The following is a 22,745-nucleotide window of genomic DNA, read 5'->3' as shown; positions in this document are numbered from 1 at the left end:
AAAATGTTTTAGTTCTACAGATAAATTGCGTATTCCTAGAAATGTTGAATTCCCTATTTTATTGCATTGAAGAATGTCAATGGGAAAATTGTCATTGGTATTTAGTGACCACAAGGCTAATATCTGAGCATATCTGGAAGTAGTAGCACAGAGGTGCCTTTCTAGTCATACCTTATAGTTGGGGAACACTTTAGAGTTTGCTAAGTGTATTCATCTGCATAATTTTCTTTCATCCTCGATAAATTCAAATAAGTGTCAGTCTCATTTTATGGGTGGTACAAACTGCTATTTGGAGAAGTGAAATGTCTTTTGCAAGGTAGCATTGAACTGGACTAGATTTAATTTATTCCATTGAAGAATTTTTTTCTGAGAACTTAGTGATGTACATTATGGTCCCCCAACCTAGGCCTTTCTCTCCTCCGATGGTAGGAACTCCTCCCAGCTACTGGTAGCTTCTTGGCTGCTTTATGCCATGCTGTACTTAGCTAGGTAGCTCTAGGTGACCCCAAAGATCCAGCCCACCACTGGACTCTGAACCTGTTGGCAGATGTGTGTGCTGCCTCCCCTAAGGGACAAACCTTTCTCTACCAGTCTCTATGGAGTCCCTACTGAGCCAATGATTGAAAAAGGACCTCCCTTCACATTGGAGGTGTTTGCTTGAGAAGCTCTCCTTCAATTCTCCCTCCCCTACTCCCCACCCCCCTGCCAATTATTCTGCTTTGTATACAGTAAATGGGAGGTTTTACACTTGATCTTAGGTCCAGATGAGAAGCCAGGCAGGAAACATAAAACCCATAGGCCTTGGTTTACTCATTGTCCTACTTTATCCTGAACCAAACCTTTCACTAGTGAAGTGAAACAGTGTCCTAAATTCAACATTTGTTGCTTGATGAAGCAGACAAAAGGGAAAAACATTGTTTTAACAGTAAACACTTATATAGCAAGAACAATAAAAACAATACTATATTTAACTGAAAAGCAGGTGAATTGCTAAATGAAGTTATTTTCTGAATAGACAAGTGACATTTAGTCCCAACTTTGTGCTGATATGTATGGAGAAGATAAATCAGGAGTGAGGTATGCAGGGATTGTCCTGGGAAAAGTAAATTAAAAAAAATTTTGTTCTGGGGGCACTTGGGTGGTTCAGTCAGTTAAGCGTCTGACTCTTGAGTTCAGCTCAGGTCAGGATCTCACAGTTTGTGAATTTCAGCTCCTAGTCGGACTCTGTGCTGACAGTGCAGAGCCTGCTTGGGATTTTGTCTCTCCCTCTCTCTCTGCCCCTCTCCTGATCGTCTGCACTCTTTCTCTCTCCAAATAAATAAACATTTTAAAAAATTGTTCTGAAAATAGTTTAAATGTATACAGCTTGTAAACTACACAGAAGAGTATACAACATTAACAACTTAAAGTTTATCTTTAAATTTAAATATGCAGGCATCTTTTTCTAATTCTCTATAGGAGCCTTATCTTCCTTTATCACCTTTAGATTTATTATGCCCCAGAAATAAAAAAAAGGAATGTCATATAGGAGAAAAAACAGTAGGTACTTTCAGAATTTGGACATTAAAGTTGTTTCAAGTATTTTTGTTTGAACTCCCCTAGAGCCTCTGTGTTAGAGTGGTACAGGATTACCCACTCACACGGTCCCAGTGTTTCATTATCTCGGTGTTCTCAGGAGAGATCTCGGGAACAGAACTATCAGCATAGATCCAGCATATTCTCTGAAATATTTCACCCTCGGGTCCCTAAACTCAAGGGAAAAAAACAACAGAATTTTCTTTTACAGAGTAGAGAAAAGAAGCAGAGGGGTGTATAGTTAGAGGAACATAGGTCTAGGTGATAGGGAACTACCGCATTTTGGGTTTGGTTCTGAGATTTTAACCAAATTCTCTTTTCAGGTTTCAATGTCCTCACCTTACCAAAAATGGAGGTAATAATTCTTATGTCACAGAATATCTGGAATGGTTAAATAAGAACATTTGATAGTAAGATGGTATGAAAGAAGTGGAGAAAGAGAGAGAAAAGAATTACTGAAGGCTGGATGTATGCCAGGTACTCTAATTACAGCCAGGGCTCTTAAGAGAGATTAAGGGCCATGATTTAGGTACACAATTCCAATCACGCTAAAATTTTAAATCAAATCATTAATTAAAATGTTTTCAATTAAGCTTAAGTAATCTATATTTCACTCTATGAGAAATTTCCTTCAGCTTAATATATTTTTAAGGCTTACTATTACTAAATCTCAAAAGCAGAGTAAATCAACAGTGGAAAATAAAAATACTTTCTATAAATATTTCCTTCCAAATGTGTCTTATGTTGGCAGACTAATAATTCATAATAAAAATAATCTGTATAACATTTTACACTTTTCCAAAATATTTTTCAAAGGGTACCCTAACTTATATGTAATACATTAAATAAGCATGACTTTTAAAATGTAACAACAGAAAAGTCTGACACATGATATTTTTCTAGTTTTAAAGACGATTTTATGGATGGAGAGTAAATAATTTCATACAGTATTTTCAAATATTCTATAGACAAAACTTCCTCAAACAGAAATTTAATACAATTTGAAAGAAAAAAAGATTAAGTATATCAAAATATGCTGAAAACACTCAGTTTTTCCTGAAAATAAAATTCAGTAAAATCAAGAAATAATTAAATATTATAGATTAAAGTTTCAGCTGTTAAAATTAGAAACATAAGAACCACATAAGATATTTTCTTTTTTAGTAACTGCATATATATCTTCATATATACTTTTCAAGAGTAATCTTATTAAAATATATTATAAGAATTTAACAAATGTTTCAGTAATGTATTTTTCTATTAAATGTACACACATACATATAAATATTAGGAAGAAACTATATCATTTTCTGGTTATAGATGACAGAAAGCATCTGATAAGGTCATAGTCTTTCATTTGACCTTATATAGAAATAACTGGAAAGTAGCGAGACATATATTTTTAATCGTTTTGGTATATAATTGGGTCAGGTTTTATTTTCAGTGCTTATTCATAATTTCCTGTTAGCAAGATAAGTTAGTTACAAGAAAAATAAAGTAATTTAAAATTAATACTTGATATGAGGCTCGAATACATGTCTTTATAAAAATAAATATCTAAGTAATAGATATTTTATTTCCTAGACGAGGTAGATAAATTAAAATATTCTAGAACATGATCTGTGCTTTAAAAAAAAAAGAGAAAAATAGCAATCACCAATTCAACCTGTATGAATCAAATAGCTGGAGAGTTTTCTATTTTTGACATATGTACCATATATTTCAAGTACAAGGCCTCTGTAATACAGTTTCTACTCCCCAAAACCTTGGTAAGTTGAAATTCATATTTTTCATTTATTTACTCTTTATTTAATCTACCTAGGGCAACTTTGCTATTCAGGTCAAAGACATGTGCAATTAAACTAAAGATTGCTAGTTTTTAAATTTTTTGTGTTTAAGTGGTAGTTTCCCTTCATATACCTTATCTAGTAAAATACATTAGGAAAAGATGTTATACCACAAATAATTATTTAGATGATGAGTTAATAAAAATTTCAAGGTCTGCTAAAGAATTATGAAGCTCCTCATTCATATCTTGACTTCTAAGAAAACTTTTAAGAGTATCTAAAGCAGTTATGGCCTCATTTTTTGATGGTAAAGGGAGCTCAGTTCCTAGAGATCCACCATCATCCTCTTCATCAGAAGTATAAAGCCCAGTTTCATCTGATTTACTCTCTTCGGTCCATACAGAATCACCTTTTGGTTCCGCTTCGCAGGTCTCCAAATCATCATCGAGGGCAGCATACTCTTCTAGAGATAAACCTTCAGGAAATTCCACACCTGCTGCCTGAGCATGGGCAACCAAATCAAGACCAGTGTCTGTCTCTACATTTGTCTTGTCACTTTCTCCCTTTTGAGATTTGAATCCTGCCTCTTCATAGCTCTTAACAATAGTCTCGGGGGTTACAGCCCTCCAGCAAAGGTGCAAAGTATCAACTGCGTCTAGTAGGGAAAATGTAAATTCTTTGCTGCCTTCAACAGAGCTTAAAAATTTTTTGATAAGACAATGTCGATATTTGATTTTAAGGCTTTTAATAACACCTTGTTTCATAGCTATAAATTTGGAAGATACACATGACGGAAAGAATGCTAACTCAATGGACTTTAGGTTCTTTACCTCTGGATGTGAAGGAAAAGAATCAACAAAGATCACCACTCTTCGTTGCTGGGCTTGAAATTTCTCATCGAGCTTCCGCATCCATTGTTCAAACACATCTGAGGTCATCCATGCCATCCTGTTAGCTTCATAACACACAGGCAATGATTTTATACCTTTGAAACAATGTGGATTTCTGTGTTTTCCAATGATGAGCAAAGGAAGTTTCTCTGAGCCATCCATGTTTGTCCCAACCACTAGAGTTATTCTGTCTTTGCATAACTTTCCAATCGAGCAGGTTTCTCCTTTAAATGCAAATGTATTTGTAGGTAACATTCGATAAAGCAGCCCGGTCTCTTTTATATTAAAAACATTTTTAGGATGATAATCATTTAAATAATAAGGAAGTACATTTTGGTGCCAGACAGTTGACGGGTCTACTGAAACACCTGTAGCTTCCACAGGTTGAGCTCTGAATACTAAACCGTACCTGGATTTAAAGCGATCCAGCCAACCGTTACTGCACTTAAAATCATTATGTCCCAGTTTCTGTGCAAAATCATTAGCTTTTAGACGTAGCATTGGACCATTAACTGGTACATTTAGACACTGAGCAATTCGATACCACCTCATTAATGCCTCTTCCAGATCTGTGTAAAAAGCAGTTCTCAGTCTTTTTCTCTTTGGATCAAATCTCAGAGATTCAAAGGCTTCTAGAACTTTGTCTTTATTCTTCATAATAGAAGACAGTGAATTTTTCTTTATTCCATATTCAGCTGCAATTTCTGCCTTTTTCTTGCCACTTTCTACTGCATTTATAATGTCGATCTTTTCTTCAATGGATAAACTTTTCTTTTTCTTCACTGTTACGGGCAGAGTCGAGGCATCCACAGAAGCTTCTGCCATCTCAACCGGTGCTTATGTAGAGATTTCTCGTCTTTCTGGTGTCTGTTTCTTTAAATTTCTTTTCCAAAATGATACAAATTGCTGCTTTCTATCCCGCTTCATATATTAAAAGTTGGCAAGTGTCTGTTAGTCTTAATTCTCAGGAAATTGAGATATAAATATATTTTTTCAAAGGTTCTGAATAAGGAAAATGTTATATGCAACTAGAATATTTTAGAAGAGAAACTTCCTTCCCAGGACCTGTGCGGCTCAGTTTATAGTTTATTCAGAGTTCCAGAAGTCAAGCTAAAATAGAAATCTCATTATGTCAAACCTGTCCAGTCCTGCTGATATATTTTTGGAACTTCAATCCTTTAAGATGATCCATTTTATCCATGCACACTCAACCTCCTATTAATTCTCCACAGAAGGCCTCAGAGATAAGAAGGAATAGCATTCAGTAATTTTCATGCAAAATGTTACCCATTAATTTCCAAGTCTCTTCAGGGTAGAGAAGAAAGTGGTAGACTCCTTCTAGGACCTGGTGGTATATCTTCTGCCTCTTGAAAATGTAAAAAAAAAAAACAAAAAACAAAAAAACAACTTATTTTAGCAACTATGTGTCAATCGAGTATCAAAAAGAATATTTATACTAATTAATTATGCTTTTAATAATAAAGAAAAGAATGGGACCATGTTTCTGAAAATATAATAACCAAAGCTTCCAGGAGAAAGGCTTACCTCCTCAACGGCCTCGGTAAAAAGCCCTGTAGCTTTGCTCTATGCGTTTGAATTCTCACTTGCTTTTGAATGTTTTGTAATATATACTTTCAAAATAATTCAGACAAACTTAATCTGTTTTAAAAATGGGCACTTACCAAAATTAAAAAACTAAAAATTATGCTGGATAGATCTTTGGTGGCTATTTTTCACATGAAGTCATAGCCTGCCCCCTCTGACTCCTCTAAAAGAAAAACATAGTCAGACAGTAGTCACAAGGTTCAACTTTTAATAGCACATGGGAGACAGTGTCTCCTTTATAGGAGTCTGGTAGAAAAGGCTTCACTAAAAATCAAAACAAGTGATTCGATTACAAATTTTAGAAATCCAAGTCTTATTTGATCTAAATGCTTACAAACCTAGTAACTTTTCCATCAACTTGACACACCAGCCAGACGCGCAGAGGCCAGAAATAGTTGACAAAATGCATAGGAATAAGCAAATCCTTACAAGGGTATAAAGCAGAAAAAGACCTAGACTAAGAGTAAGAAGGAGAGTGACCATGGGTCTTACTTAATGTCTCAGGACCTCCACTTCCTTATCTGTAAAATAGAGCTTATTATAGTGTAAGGATATGGGCTTTGGTGCCAGCCACACCTGAGTTGACAAGTGATTCTGCCATTTAGTACTTACGGGATCCTGGGTAGATTACTTAACCATTTGAAGCTTCAGCTTCCTTGTTTGTAAAATAGGTGTAACTACAGCCCCTACCAAACAGGGTCATTGCACATTCAGTGAGATTCAACGAGACAGTGTGACGTGCTCAACCCAGTATTTAGCACCTTGCAAAGTGTTCAGTGAATGCCTGGTCATGATCTCGTTATCATTATTTTCTCTCTAACGTCCCTTTGGCTGTGTCAATCTACACAATTCAAAGATTTTACAAAATCCTACTTGCAAACTGAAGCAAGAATCCCACCTTAAACATATACTGAAAGCAGAGATCTTCTTAAATCAAACAGTACTGTGAGAACAGTCACATGGACCAGATAAGCTTGCCCCTACCTTCCCAGGTAGCACCTACTATACCAGAATCTACAGGCTTCGGGCCTACTGCAGGCCAAGGTAGCAAGCTAATTTGATGAGCAGGTGTTACTGCTGTGTGATATAGTGTGGGCACTCCATTCCTCTAGTTTTTCTCTTCTCCCAGGTTTCAAGATGTCCTATGCATTTTTTGCACAAAATTTTTTGACAAAACTTTTTGTCAAAATTCCTCCGCCTTTGTTGTCTAAAAAAAGTAATTTTTATCATAGGAATTACAACCAGTAAAGGATTTTCGTTGTTGTTGTTGTAAAAAGACCTTAACGATAATTATGATAGCCCAGGGCTTTATTTTCCAAACACCTTTACTTCCTGTATTTCAAACAACTCAGGAGGAAGATAAAACTGAATTTCAAAGCTCATGTAGTCATAACGTGGTTGAGGGCACTAATATAAAATCTACCATTCTCTTCACTATATTACAGTGCCTTTGGATCACACTGGTGTGGCCTCCTTTGATAATAGTTGTACACTCTGTGTCCCCAGCACCCAACCAAGGCAGCATTTGCAATGCCTATCCAAAACCCAACAACAACAACAACAAAGCAACATCAAACCTCTACAGAAGAATAGGCCTTTATGAATTCTGTGAACACAAATAGCAACCATATCCCAACGTTAGGGTGGGCTGACCTTTCTAAGTAAATAAGCTTTGAGCATTCAACTAAAACAAACAAACAAACAAAACAAATTTGCTCATATATGGGACCTCCCTATACATATTTCTGCAATTCCCTGTAAATCTACAATTACTTCAAAATAAACATTTAAAATTTTTTTTTAAAATTTTAAAAAATTTAGAGAGAGAGCATGCAAGTGGGAGTGAGGGGCGGGGGGGGGGGACGTGGGGGGTGGAGGGAGGGAGAGAATCTTAAGCAGGCGCCACGCTCAGTGTGGAGCCTGACATAGGGGTTCGATCCCGTGACCCTGAGCCAAAATCAAGAGTCAGATGCTCAACAGATTGAGCAAACCAGGTACCCCTCAAAATAAACATTTTTAAATTCTTGCTCTTATTAGGAAGATACCAACCTTTAGAAATTGAGGTAGCAAGAAACAATTTTTTAAGACAAAACCACACAGAACTACTCTCCAAGAGAAAAAGGGACTCTCCCAACTTCTCCCTTCCTTCTTTCTTCTGTTCTTTCCTTACTTCTTCTTTTCTTCCTTCCTTCCTTTTTTCCTTCTGCCTTATTTCATTTGTTAGAAATAAACCCTCTCATCTCAAATAACAAGGATTAGAGAAAAAATAACTTGAATTTCCTCCTTCACTCCCTCTTAAATAAAGCAATATAATATACACAGAGATTAGTGATTATCTTGATCAAACTGAAAATAATGATGTTCATTTAGGAAGACCTTAGTTGTTTTCTGAGAGTTAACAGTATATATTTCCTTCTAAAACAAGAGTGAAACCTATAATTTTCCATGGTAATATACAACATATGTTTATACCCGAAACAACCACATTTCTGATGCTGAGCCAGACAAGCCAGACTTCTTTTCCCTAGAAAAGAACAAGGCACCAATACTGCTTAACCAATGAAGCTAACATTTTCCATTTTTGCACAGTATAATGTCTGGGATATTTCTTGCAGGGAGTAATGGCAGTAGCTAATATTTCTCAGAAGTACCCATTCTCTCAATTATGCTCATGAATCATTCTATTCCATGAAAATATTACAGCAGAAAAATACCGTACACATTAGATACTATTTTCTCCATGTCAATGGTAAAGCTACCTAAAGAAAAAGAATTGGCAAGTCACTAAAAAAGACTTGCCAAGTGAACTCCAAGTAAAGGAAACAATAATCAATTCTACTGGTAATAAGAGAAATGTAAATCTTCTTTCAAACCAGGAGATACCCTTTTTTGTTTTTTGTTTTTGCCTACCAGAATGGCAGTATCTAGTGTTTGCCAGAATATAACATAGGTTGTGAGGCGGTATATAAACGGGTACAAAGCTTACAAAGGGCAAATTAGTAACATGATACAAAAATCTAAAAAATGTGCATCACTTTTATCCAGCAAGTCCATGCCTAGGATTTTATCCCCAGATAATAATTTGAGATGCAAAAATAATCTAGCTTACAAATGTATTCATTTCCTATTTCTGCATTTAGTAGCTTAAAACAATACCCTCTTACTATCTCACAGTCCTGCAGGTCAGAAGTCCAGGTGAGCTCAACTGGGTCCTCTGCTTAGGATCTCACAAGGCAGAATCAAGATGTTAGTCAGTCAAATGGGACTTTTATCTGGAGGTTCTAGGGAAGAATCTGCTTGCAAGTTCATTCAGGTTGTTTGCAGAATTCAACTTCTGTGGTTGTAGGACTGAGGTCCCTGAGTTTTTGATGGCTGTTAGCAGAGACTGCTCTCAGCTCCTGGAGGCCTCCTTCAGGTCCTCGACTGTGGCCCTTTTCATTTCAGCAAAAGAGAACCTTTCTCCTGTCAAATCTCTCTCATGCTTCGAATCTCTCTGCCTTCTCTGGTGCAACCAGCAGGAGAAAACTCTCTGCTCTTAAAAGGCTCATGCAATCAGTTTAGGCCCATCCAGATTATCTCCCTGTGGATGAACTTAAAGTCAACTGGTTGCTTCTGCAAAATCCCTTGTACATGTAAGAAAACATTACAATGAGAATGATATCCTATCATGTTCAAATGAGAGGGAATTATACAAAGTGAGAATCACTGGAAATCATAGAATTTTACCATACAACAATATTCCTCCCACTGTTGTTTTAATTACAGACAAAATGGGAAAGAACCTAAATGTGTAGCAAAAAGGATTAGGTAAATAAATTAACAAATATATATGCTAAAATACTACTGAGCCACTGAAGGAGAGTATTTAATGATTGGAAGAAAATTCCATAATATATTCAGTGAAAAAAGCAAAATACAAAACCGTATGCCAACAAAACCAACATACACTGAAAGTTACATGAGGACAGGGGCTCATGGCTATTCCTACCGTGTTTAGTACTCAGCAAACAGTAGGTTCTAAATCACAATTTGTTAAATAAATGTAGAAAAATATATACTTATAGAAAAAAGACATTGACAAAAATGTTCAGTGTTAATTCTAGATAATGGAATTATGGATAACTTCAGTTTTTTTTCTCTTTGTAGTTAAAACAATTTCTACTCTTATGTTCTAATCCTACTACTATTCACAGGCTTCTTAAATGTTCCATTTATCAGTACCCTCCAACACAGGGTTTGTTTCCAGAGAATTACATTGTGCAATCATTAACACATGTCTCCATGAAAAGGGAGCTGATGATAGAGAGTGATAAAATTATTGTGACATTACCAGAATCCCCCTAGAAAAGATTTGAAGGTAGCACCTCTTACTTTCTCTTGAGAAAGTATTATTTGTAAACAATATAAAGTATTTAACATCTAAAGCAAAGAAAAAAAGTTGAATGCACATTTAATTCATTCAGAAAGGAGTAATATTCTTTAACCTGTTGCCCTCTTTCCTTCTTGGTCAATAAATGAAATATAGACCGTCAGAGTTCCCCATAAGCCAAGTGAAAAAGTGGCACCTGATTTTGCAAAAGCTGAATAATAGCCAATAGCAGTACAAAGGTAAATGAGTAGATAATCCCCATATCATAAACATATATGGCAGACAACTATTACCTTTTTTCTTACCTCTCCAAACACAGATGTCAATTTAGAGAAAAGTAGTAATCTTCTATTCTTCCTAAAGAGAATGGGCAGGCAGAATCCCCCAAACTCTAGGGCAAAGAAAAAGAGAGAGAGAGAGAGAAAAAAAAGAGAGAAAAGAAAGAGAGAGAGAGAAAGGAAGGAAGGTAGGTCTCCATCTAAGCAGAGTTAGATTTAAAATAAGAACTTTCTGTTAGAATCAAAAATTTCCCCCAAATCAAAAAATACCAGCTTCTGCTTTCTTTTTCCAAAATAAAGTTCATAGTATTTCACTGTGTTCCATCACCAGCTGAAGTAGCTTCCAGTGTTTTCTTTGAGCCAACCTACATTCTAATTTCCCTCGGAGCAGCAGAAGTCATGGGAAGATTAATCCTGTGTGTCGCCCTGTACCATGCATGAGGACTAATCATGCACAGTACCAGAAATGCACTGACCAAGGTACCTAACATGATTAACAGCACCTTCACTAAACAGAAATTAGGATGAGTTCCAAGTGGTTCCAAGTCCATCAGAATCTCTAGCAAAACCGCCAGCAGCTGCCAAGGAAACTATCCAGCTAAGGACAAATAATTAAAGCAAGTGTCCACCCTTCCAATGTAAGAAACACCTCTGAGCCTAACAATTTAGTAACTAGACGGATTCTAATGAAGTTAAGCATTCCCGAACTCAAGAGACACCTGGCAGGAATCGTTAAGACACCAGCCAACTCAGTCACGTACAGGTCATTCAAGCACGACTGAGCTCAGCCATGCACCTCTTCCTAGACACCCTTCCAGAACTCTAAGAATACTTGCATTTTGCTACTATGCTCCATTCTGTTCCTATACAAGAACGGCAGTAATTATTCTAGATTGGGACCCTATTCTTACAATTGAAAAGACTAACAGGATGGCTCTAAACAGAAAACTCCACAGTGGGCTATAGAACTGAAGATACAGTTTAAGTGAACTAGCATATATATTTGCTCTTCTCTTTTGTTAGGGACAGAGCCACTTAAGATAAGGGTCCTTTATACATAGATTTACATTTTGGGACTTGAGTACTGTTTTTGTCAGAGGAAGTCTCCTGGAGATCTCAGCTGATAAATATTGTTATTCACTTCTGACACATTTGCGTTGTCGCGGGTATTAACCATTTATGGCTATGGGGAAGATATTTGTACAGGGATATACGATTCACTATGCTGAAACTCCCTAGAATTTGTAAAGGCAGAATTCTGCCTTCGGGCACTTAGCCACTAAAAATGTATCATCAACTAATATGACAAATAAAGGAGGTAAGAAGTACGGTCTTTAGACCGTAAATGAATGGTAAAGTCTACGGAATGCACTGTTACCCTTCGCATTTCTACAAGTGAAGTGGTAAAAATGAGCACCCAAGGCTGTCAAAGGAAATGCAGTCCGGAGCCTTGAAGGGGGATGAATGTGGATGGACCAACTGTGTGTACTGTAGGCAAACGAGCTTCAGGTATGTCTAGCACCACTGTACAGCCATACATTCCCTCCATTCAGTTCCGGGGATGGGGAGAGTATCCAAAGTACAGATTGGGGTCTCAACTTAGTAAACCACAAAGGGCTCTGAGAAAAAGGATTGTTCGGCGGTTTCCGTAGAGAGGGCAGTGATCTGCTTAAGAAGAAATGGGACGGGCAAATAAAGCAGAAATCAGTCATACGGATAAAGAAAGAGGAGCAGGAAAGAAAAGTATCCGGGATCCACCGTTAGCGAGAGAGCAGTGCAGAAAGTGATCACAAAGACAGCAAGTGACAAGAACTAGGGATGCCGGGCTTGGGGGTCTGGTCTTCCTGAAGTGGGTGGACGTGAGCGACGCAGCCGGAGTGGGGCGCTCCAGGCACTGGGGAAGCGATTGTGGGGCGCCCGCATCCCGTCTGTTCCCTTAACCCCGCATTCCCTCCACCCTCCCACCCGCCGCGGGACTGAAACAACCTTCTAAGTGCTCTCCAGCAGCTGAGAAAGAAGCTTTGGCTCTCCTGTGGTACGCGTGGCAGCGAGCTACGTCCACCTCCACCTTCCCGCCGCCGGCTCACCATCTGCAGGGGGAACGCCTAACGCGTGAGGCTGGGGTGTATAAGTAAGAAAGAAGGGATGCTGAGGGCTTCTGGAGACCTCCGACCACTCAAGACCAGGCCCGCGCGCGCCCTTCCGCAAGCTCCCAGCTCTGGCAGATGCATCGGGACCCGCGCGCACACCCCTCTGTGATCCGGCCGGAGCCAGAAAATTACCCGGGCAACCGCGCCGGCGGAGCCCCGGATGTGGTTGCTAGGGCCGCAACGGGAGGGGCGGGGCCAGCCTCCAGGAGTGGGGCGGAGGAGGCCTCAAGGGAAGCGCGCTGGCACCACCGAGATGTGGCTGGGCCGGGCCAGATTGAGGGAGAGAGAGGCCGTCCAGGGCCAAGGACAACGCTACTTCCGGTCTCCTCACTTCCGGCTCCGCTGCTCTCTGCACTGGTGCCGCAGGCCGGGTCGAGAGGCAGCCGGTCTGTGTGTCCTCGGCGGTTGGTCAGTGTGAGGCGGTGACAGCTGCAGTTGCTCCACGCCCCCGAGGATCCGAGGTGCGTGGGGGGAGGGGAAGAAGGAAAAGGCCTAGGTCGCGTTTCCGCTCACTTCTTGCCAGGTTTGAGGCTATTCCGGAGAGCAGCGGCAAAGATAATCCTCGACGTGAGAGCTGCCGGGTTCCCCGCAGACAGGTGAGGGCGGTGCTGGCTCGCCGGGAAAGAAGTGGGAGGGGGGTGGGGGTGGGAGGAGGAAGGCTGGTCTGAGGTAGTTGGCGGGGGTGGACACATTGCTTGTGGAGCTTGCCATTCCAGACTTTTCACTAGACACTTCTGCCCCTCGTCTGTGACATATCTGCCCAAGCATTCGGCATTTGGTTTCTGCCCCCGACCCCCGGTGTCCCGGAAACAGCGGGTGGAAAGGGAAGACTGGCCCTTGCAGGGCTGCGCCCTCTCATCTTTGCATGCATTGGGTGGGAAAAGGGGTGGCAGGATCCAGGTCTTTCTCGGCTCAGTCTCGAAGTGGGCCACCTTCAGGTTTGGTGTCCAGTCTTTATTTTTCTCCTTCGCTCACTGCATCCCCTACTTCCTCTCTCCCGCAGCGAGAGGAATGGAGATAGTTGGTAGTCCCTCCAAGAAGTTCACTGGGCAGTGGTGCAGGGAGGAGCCTTGCCTAAGAAATGTCCCAAGTCTGACTGTGCTTGTGAGGACGGCCAACGAATGCTGGAGTTTGGGAAGGAAGTCGTGCTGTCGTCTTCTCATCCGTTCCTTTTTGCCAAGTTACTGTTTACGTGTCTAGGAAGAGGAAAGAGGTTTTTGTTCTGTTTTGTTTTGTTTCAAAGAACAGCTTCTAGACGTTTTCCCTTTTACTTTATTACTTCCTTTGTTTTGCTTTCATCTCCCTCTTGCACCCATTGATCTCAAAAAGTTTGTAGTTGATACTTCCTACAGATCCTTAAGCCACCCCCTGTTAGGATTTCTGTACCCTCCCTTTGTTTTCTCCTAGATTAAAGTACATGATTTCTCTTACTTGGTTCTTTTTTTGTTTTAAGGTTTATTTATTTACCTTAAGAGAGAGAGCGCGTGCTCGAGCACGAGTGGGGGAGGTGCAGAGAGAGAGGGAGGGAGAGTATCTCAAATAGGCTCCGCGCTCAGAGCTGGACTCTGGGCTCTGTCCGACCAGGGCGAGATCATGAACTGGGTCACACCAAGAGTTGGATGCTTAACTGACTGAGCCACCCAAGCACTCCATCTAACTCAGCTCTTATCTGATAAGGAAACATGGAATATTTACAGGACTTTTCATAAACTTGTGCTTTGACCTACAGGGGTGTGCTAACATTAGCCTATTAATTAACTTCATTGGCATGGAAATGTGCACCAGAATTGGTTTTGTTAAAACAGTCCTGTGTTGGGGTGCCTGGGTGGCTCAGTCGGTTAAGCATCCGACTTCAGCTCAGGTCACGATCTCGCAGTCCGCGAGTTCGAGCCCGCATCAGGCTCTGGGCTGATGGCTCAGAGCCTGGAGCCTGCTTCCGATTCTGTGTCTCCCTCTCTCTCTGCCCCTCCCCAGTTCATGCTTTGTCTCTCTCTGTCCCAAAAATAAATAAACGTTAAAAAAAAAATTAAAAAAAAAAAAAACAGCCCTGTGTTAAGGCTGCAGGCATTTCATTGCTGCTGTCTCAGAGTGACTACAATGGACTGTGTGTTAATACTGCTTTAACTCTACTTTTCTTGTTTGTCCCATGGTTTTTTGTTTTCCTTGCTCAACATGACCAACACCCTCTCCCAACAACCACATCTAATGCTCATTACCTGAGAAAATAGAAAATATTTCTGATTTTATTTTTTGTATGAAAATCTCTGCCTCAGTTACTTTCATTCCTTTTCAAATTGATAAATTAGTTTGCCTTAATCATGAGTTATGCGTGGGGTCCATGGTCTAGAAGTCTGTAACATTCAGGGGTCTTCCTCATCCCCACCTTTTAAAGTATGTGCAGTTTTGTTTGAATGCATTTTGGAGGGAGGTAAGGGGGATTGTCCATTTTAAAAAAACCAAATTCTTAAGAAGTACATAACCTCCAGATAGATTAAAAACTATTTCTTAGTGTCTTGTTTAAGTTAATGACAACTTTTTTTTTGTGGAGCTTTTTATTTTTTCAAACTGTAAATAGCTTGTATTGGGAGAGTAGAATGCAGAGATTCTAGGCTTTAAACTGAAATCTCTTAACTACTTCAAAACATCTGCGTTTCTAAATTCCTTCCTAGACCTAGAGAAGGAAGTAAGACTGCCTACTTACTTAGTTCCTGATTTGTGGTTTTGAGGTTTCTTTTTAGGGATAGCTGTTTGTGGCCAATGCTGCGGAGATCCAATGGGTTTATAAGTTAATGTGTTTATTATTATTTAATAGGTATTAAATATCACCATCCTACTTGGTACAGTTCAGAATTAAAAAATTACATTTTGGTTATCCTATGCTTTCATTTCCTTGTTTTTTACTTGAGGCATTATTTTAGACTTTGGCTTTGCTAGGAATGGCAAATAAGATGGTTTAGTAGTGTGGTTCATAACTTTTGGTATGTTGCTGCTTATCTAGACATCCCCTTTCCCTCTAGTCTATATCAGGTATTTTAATGATTGTTCTTTCATGTAAAAAAGTTAGTATCCCTCCAAGTGCAGTACGAGTTTAGAGTGTGTACTTGAACTTACCGATTTGGTTGCCAAGTGTTTATTGGTCGAGGGTTGAAGTTGTAAAATGTTTGACACTTGCAGAAACCTATACAGCTTGTCATAAGCTCATGCAGAGCAACTAGATTCTTCTCACAAAGAGAACTTCCAGCTGTCTAGCATCCTCACTTGGGGAAGAAGAAAACATAATTTCATAAAGAGAGGATTATGCTAAATTAGCTTCTTTCCAAAAAGGTAATGACAGAGTCAGAAGATAGGTTATATCTGACACCATACCAACAGTTAACATTTGTTTGCTTACTATGTGCCGGGCCTTATGCTAATTGCTTTATGTGATTATCTCATCTAATCCTCACAGCAACTTTTACAGGGTGGCTAAAATCCCCATTTTTATAGGTGAAGAAACTGAAACTAAACAATTAACTGAGGCCAAAGGAATCTGCTCAAAATTACACTGATGGAGCCAGGATTGAACCTAGTAGTAGACTAGTCTAGTCTAGACTGCTTCTGCTGTGTTTCCGTTACATTGTTTTTGGCATGACTTCGGGATATCTCACCTGATTTCTCTATCAGCTGTTAAGAAAAGAATATGTTTTCCCTTAATAATCGTCAGTAGATGAACACCGTGTTGAATGTCCTATCTAAAAGTATGACCAAAAGAAATGAACTTGGAGAAAGCTTATGGAGTGTTATTTGGTAGAGTTTTCCCATCAGGATGGATATAAATCTGTGTGTATATGGAGTGTATGTGCATTTATGACATGAAGAGTGGTAAATGAGAAAAAGGTTTTAAGTAATAAACTTGGCTTTGTGAGATTCTGGAGGTATAAATACATTTGACTGATCAATTTGGGATGGAGAAAGGAATAAACTCAGGATGAAGGAAAGAATAAGAATAAATTCAACAGGGAATTTAAGATAATATGGCCATGTATGAAAAAACTAACAATGTATGTACACACTGGAAAGAGTAGTTCTACATAATGAAAGATGATGATTTAGGGACCATGACAGTCTAAAACTATGCAGCAGCATTAGTTCTAGGATGTATGAAAAAGACTATAAAACGAAAGAATCTGAAAATAATCTTGTCATCTTTGGCCTACTACCTTTAGGCAAACATGGAAGCCACTGAATTCTCAGATTCTTGCAGATTCTCAGCTGTTTTCTACAAAAGTATATGTTTTCTTTTTCCTTTATTCCTTTTCTCTTTCTCCTATCTCTGATTCTCTTCTCCATGACTTCTAAACCTTTGTCTTGCGGTGGTCATAGATAGGTGTTACTGGAAATTGCTCTAATCTTTTGTGAAAATATGGCAATATCTTTGCCATATTCTCATCTAAGAGTTTTTTATTTTGTTTCATTTTTGTATATCTCTGATAACATTGGACTAAACAGCTCCTTGATCTTCTTTAGCCCTTTAGGGAACTGCGAGGCACTGTTTTTGAAGCCGGATCGTAAGAACAGTGGAACTTGTGATGAAGCCTAAGTCATACAGAGGAGAGAGTCAGTTAGCCAACTCCAGTTTCTGCTAGCATGCGATAGTATTTTAGAGCAAGGCTTCCATATTGTTCTGCATCATGGCACACATAGAAAATGAATATATTTGTAGGGCAGACTATATTCAGGCTCTCTCTGGTTCCCTGAAGGCTGAGGGGGCAGTCAGTATTTCAGCACATCTGTAATTCATTCTCGGCATACTCGTTGGAAAGCTTTGTCTGGGACAAGAGGAATATGTTACTCTTTGTTTAATACCTTCTGTTTATTTAGCATCTAATAATTTACAAAGCAGTTTGATATACTCAGTTTTCTATACTTTCATATACTCAGTTTTCATATACATAGTTTTATTCTAGCCATATCAAGTGGATATGATAATATTACCATATTAGAAATGAAGAAATTGAGATTTTAGCTAAAGTGCTTTGTATAAGGTCACACACCTAATAAGGGATGGATCAGGAGTTCAAATCCCAGGTGGAAAGAGTCCCTAGGGGTTAAATCAGTGGCATGTAGCCTCCAGGATGGCCAGCCCCCTGTCTGTTTTGTTTGAGTGCTACTACCTTCAGGGCATGTAGAGCAGTCCTAAGTCCATAATAGTTGTCGTTTATTAAGTGCTACTTTGGCTAGGCATCGTGCTTTATAGATACTGTATATTAAGTATTCTTATTTTCTATTAACAAATGAAGAAACAGGTACACAAACCAGCAGAAGTAAGTAGTCCAAGGTCACCGGCGCTGTAAAAGGAGAACCACAGACTCACAATCGCAGTTGCTCTACTCCAAAGCTTGTACTCTTTTCATGATAGTGACTACATGATTTCATGACATTGTGGGGTACAGATTGGGTTCCAGTTAAAGTGTGTGACATTAGTGGCAAAGGGTGATGGTAATAAAGGGAGACAGGCGAGTGGACTGTGTTTATTTTTGGCAGGTTCAAGGTTGAGTTCTGGAGATAGTGGCTGTCTAAAAGGATTTCCGAGGTGTTTGGAGATGGGGGTGGGAGAGAAGAGTAATGTGATAAAACTCAGAGAATAACTTGGGCCACTGTGCTACAAGTACTTCTAGCAAAAGTGTTAAAAATACAGATCCTCTTCAGATATGAGTAAATGTTAATTGCAGATTATTTCTTAAAGATAGATGTACAGATTATTTTTATTTTGTTCTTTCTGTATTTCCTAATTTTTCTATGTGGCATATTAATTACTTTTAAAATTAAAAATATGTTTAATTATACAAGTAATATATATTCTTGAAACTAAAATTCGACTAATGCAGTGGGCAGATGGAATGAAAGTTTCTAGTGCTCTAATCCCTCTATCACCCACAACCACTCACAGTTAATTTGCAGGGTAGTTGTTGGGGATTAGATGAAATAGATGAAGAAGTTCTGAACCAGCTCTAATACTGTAGCCACTAGCCATGTGTGGGTATTTAAATTGGTTAAAATAAACTAGGATTAAAAATTCAGTTCCTCAGTCACACCAGTCATATTTCAGGTGCTCAGCGGCCACATGAAGCTAAGCGGCTACTTTATTGGACAGCACAGGTATAAAACATTCCCAACAATGTTCGCCAGCCATGCTAAAACCTTAAAATACCCCATGATTGGTGACATAATTACTGTACTATTGAACCAAGATTTAAAAAAACTCTCTATTTCCCGTGGTGCCTAGCAGTTTTCGTTCTAGCTGATGAAATATTATTGCCATGTTCTCTCTCAGCTTTTGTTTTAATTAAATCCAGATGGTCAAAGTCTAATGTTTTTCTTGGATATTTGGGGATTATAGTTAGCTGCTTTTCTAGGCTAAAGACAACAGCTTTTCTAAGGGTGTGTTTTCGATCTTCTCTGTGCTCTAGGCCTGTATATCTTGCTTCTTTGTTGGCACCCTCTGTTGAATATATTAAAGTTCTCTCAAATACAATATGTTTACAACTAAATTGATTTCCCCCCTCACTCCCACACAAAACAAAACAAAACAAAACAAAACAAATGTTCATTTTTCTTTGCTCCTTATTTCAGTGAGTGACTCTATTATCTTTCCAGTTGTGCAAAACAGAAAATTAGGAGTGATCCTTAGTAACGCCCTTTCCCAGTTACCGTCAACAAGTTTTATTACTCTTACTTTTTGAATATCTCTTGAATCTGTTTACGTCTTTACATTTCCACTGCTACCACTTTAGTTGTTACCATCATCTTGCCTGAAATTTCTATAGTAGCCTCCGTTCGTCTCTGCTCACTTCTATTTTGGCCCCTCTCTAATCCATTATCCATCTTGGAGGCATAGTGGCTTATTTTGAAACACGCATCTGATTGTCACTTCTCTCTCCTCCCCAATCTTTCTATGACTTCCCATTGCTTCTAGGATAAAAATAAAACTCCTTAACAGTGCTTAACTCATCCTTGCCCTCCAGCCTCATCATTTACCATGTTCTGCTTAACTCTCCACTTCAACCATGCTGGCCACCTTTTAGTCCTTTGTACTTGTCTTGCTCCTTGCCATTACAAGGCTCCTTATTAGCTCCTAACTATCCTTCACACTTCAACAGAAGTTTTGTTTCCTTAGGGAATACTCTAACCACCCAGATCATACATTTACCACAGTTACAGTTTACATTTTGTGTGTGATTATATGCCTCCAAACTCCATGAAGATAGGGACCAAATCTTACATTCTTTTTTGGCTTGTTCTTAAATCCCTATCTTCTAGCTCAGTACCTCATGCCTAAATATTGCTTGAATTTCCAAGTATATAGTATTAAAGATTTCAGTTCATGAAGTTTTAGACTACAGGATTTTGAATATAATTATTTTTATTTTTTTTAATTTTTTTTTTCAACGTTTTTTATTTATTTTTGGGACAGAGAGAGACAGAGCATGAACGGGGGAGGGGCAGACAGAGAGGGAGACACAGAATCGGAAACAGGCTCCAGGCTCCGAGCCATCAGCCCAGAGCCTGACGCGGGGCTCAAACTCACGGACCGCGAGATCGTGACCTGGCTGAAGTCGGACGCTTTAACCGACTGTGCCACCCAGGCGCCCCTATTTTTAATATAGTAGTTAAAATCGTAGTTAAATTGAGTTACACTGTTTCTTAAGTGTATGAAAAATTTTAATAATATAAGTTTATATTAATTATTAAAAACTATAACATATAACGTAGTATTCTTAGATTATTTTATAATAAGCTCTTATTTTAGAAAAATTTTAGATTTTTAGAATTATTGCAGATAGTGTAGAGATTCCTGTATACCCCATGCCCAGCTTCCCCTGTTATTAACATACTGCATTAGTGTGGTACATTTGTCACAATTCATAAACCAGTATTTATATGTACTAATGTTTGTTCAGATTGCTTCAGTTTTCTCCTGATGTCCTTTTTCTGTTCCAGAATATACCACATTACATTTAGTTGTCATGTGCCCTTTTGGTTTTGACCAGTTCTCAGACTCCTTGATTTTGATTATAAGTTGATAGTTTTGAGAGTTACTGGTCAAGTATTATGTAGACTGTCCCTCAATTGAGGTTTGTCTGGTGCTGTTCTTAGGATTAGACTGGATAATATGTTTTTGGGAGGAAGACCCACAGGAATAAAGTGACATTCTATAGAGTATGTTTATCAGTGGTTATCAGTGGTTGTTGTTGACTTAGTCCCCTGGCTTGAGATTGGGTTTATTAGGTTTGTCCTCTGTAAAGGTACTCCTTCCCCAAACTTTGCATATTGTACTTCTTAGAAAAAAGTCACTATGTGAAGTACATGCTTAAGAAGTAGGGAGTTATATTCCACCTTCGTAACAGTGGAGTATGTACATAAATTTTTTGGAATTCTTTTGCAAGGGAAATTTGTCTCCTTGTCCTCATTTGTTATTTAGTCATTTATTTATATGAATATTGACTCGTGGATATTTATTTTATACTTTGAGTTATATAATCCAGTAGTACTTTATTTATTTTGTTGCTCAGATCACTCCAGCTTTGGCTATTGGGAGCTCTTTTGGTTCGTTTTTATATTCCTTTGACATATCCCTATCGTTGTGAGGATTTTGTTGTTTGGTTTGTTGTTGGGATTTGTTTTAGCACATCTTTACTGTCTGGCACTACAAGATGTTCAGGCTCATCTTGTATATTTCCTGCCCCAGGCCTAGACTCAGCTATTTCTCCAAGAAGTGCTGGTTCCCTTTACTGGAGAATGGTATTAGAAACCAATATCTGGGCACTATGTGTGCTCATTCTGGCTGCAGTTGCTTCTAAGAAATATACACCAACTCATGTAAATACGCGTATCTATAAATTTTTCTATATGTTACTATCTGTGTCTGTGTTTAAGCTGTATTCTTACTTTATTTATTCTGAAGCATTTTTCCACTGAAAAAAATATTGAGGGGTTTACTTTATATAGTTTTGGGAATTTAGTTAGAGAATTAAAGTAACTCCCCAGTTTTTTTGGTTCTTGGTTGGCCTCACTGCTAATATTCTGGAACGCAACTAGTTATCTATGAAGAATTCAGGAAGTACTTTAGTTTTGAGACTCTTATCATTTTACTTCTCATTAGTTTCTCTGAAACACAATCTAAATGGGGAAAATAAGACTTTCCCAGTTAATTTTATTACTTGGTTGAAAGTTAGTAATGATGGTGGAGATGGGAATAGTTGAATATTGATTTTTATTTATTATTATTATTTTTTAAGTTTGTTTGCTTTTAATAATCTATACACCCAGCATGGGGCTCAGACTCATGACCCCAAGATCAAGAGTTGGATGCTTTTCCAGCTGAGCCAGCCAATCACCCCTGGATATTGATTTTTAACTTGTTTCCCATTATTACCTGTAATGGGGAATTAACTATATTTTGTCAAAGCTTTCTACTTTTGAATTGTCTAGACTGATGAGCAATGTAATCTTAACTTATCACTAAAAGGACGTGTAGGTGTATGGTAAAATAGCTTTTACAGATATGAGATAATTGTTGACATAAGGCAGCAGCATAATGTAAATGATTCGTTATTATCTTATTTCCTTTTATTTAGTTATTATACTTATGAAAGGGAATGTAATTGTACTTTGAACATATTGTGTTGTAAACCATTTTTAGTTCAATATCATTTGCATTAGATAGTAGGGAAAAGGATTTTTTCCTTACGTTAAGACTACTGTCATAAAAAAGAAAATTAAATTGTTTTGACTACAGCAGAGAGCTTCTGTATTTTAGATGTTATTTTTCAGCTCTGAACACATGTAGTTACTTAATGTCACTATATGTTTTAACTAAGTTTTTTATTGTAAGTTAGTTCAACTTTAAAATTAGTATTGGGGCGTCTGGGTGGCGCAGTCGGTTAAGCGTCCGACTTCAGCCAGGTCACGATCTCGTGGTCTGGGAGTTCGAGCCCCGCGTCAGGCTCTGGGCTGATGGCTCGGAGCCTGGAGCCTGTTTCCGATTCTGTGTCTCCCTCTCTCTCTCTGCCCCTCCCCCATTCATGCTCTGTCTCTGTCCCAAAAATAAA

The 22,745-nt window shown here is 38.6% G+C and overlaps 2 protein-coding genes across 12 annotated transcripts in view; one reads left to right on the top strand and one right to left on the bottom strand.

Annotated features, from left to right (window-relative positions):
• Positions 1–2,781: 2,781 nt before the first annotated feature.
• Positions 2,782–12,788, bottom strand: TIGD4 (tigger transposable element derived 4). 5 transcript variants are annotated; one of them, XM_045055766.1, is made up of 3 exons: positions 12,491–12,788; positions 5,935–6,020; positions 2,782–5,618 (listed from the first exon to the last, which is right to left on the bottom strand). In XM_045055766.1, exon 3 carries the CDS (start codon positions 5,075–5,077, stop codon positions 3,542–3,544), a length of 1,536 nt encoding a protein of 511 aa, XP_044911701.1. In that variant the 5' UTR covers positions 5,078–5,618; positions 5,935–6,020; positions 12,491–12,788; the 3' UTR covers positions 2,782–3,541. The 5 variants fall into 5 exon arrangements, with proteins under 5 accessions (XP_044911701.1, XP_003984986.2, XP_044911702.1 ...); XM_003984937.5 differs by lacking the exon at positions 5,935–6,020; XM_045055767.1 differs by lacking the exon at positions 5,935–6,020 and having other exon boundaries at positions 2,782–5,612.
• A 194-nt stretch (positions 12,789–12,982) lies between these two features.
• The window catches only part of ARFIP1 (ADP ribosylation factor interacting protein 1), a 129,508-nt gene continuing 119,745 nt past the window's right edge, over positions 12,983–22,745 (top strand). For 2 of the 7 annotated variants that reach the window (XM_045055769.1, XM_006930817.4), the window contains exon 1: positions 13,013–13,250. The gene's annotated coding sequence lies outside the window, so the exon portion shown is untranslated. Of the gene's footprint in view, positions 13,251–22,745 lie in introns of all 7 variants that reach the window. The other 5 variants (XM_045055768.1, XM_045055770.1, XM_006930819.5 and 2 more) reach the window with 5 other exon arrangements.

Source organism: Felis catus, chromosome B1 (genome assembly GCF_018350175.1).
Source record: "Felis catus isolate Fca126 chromosome B1, F.catus_Fca126_mat1.0, whole genome shotgun sequence".
NCBI lineage: Eukaryota > Metazoa > Chordata > Mammalia > Carnivora > Felidae > Felis > Felis catus.
This window is presented reverse-complemented; position numbering and strand designations above follow the sequence as displayed.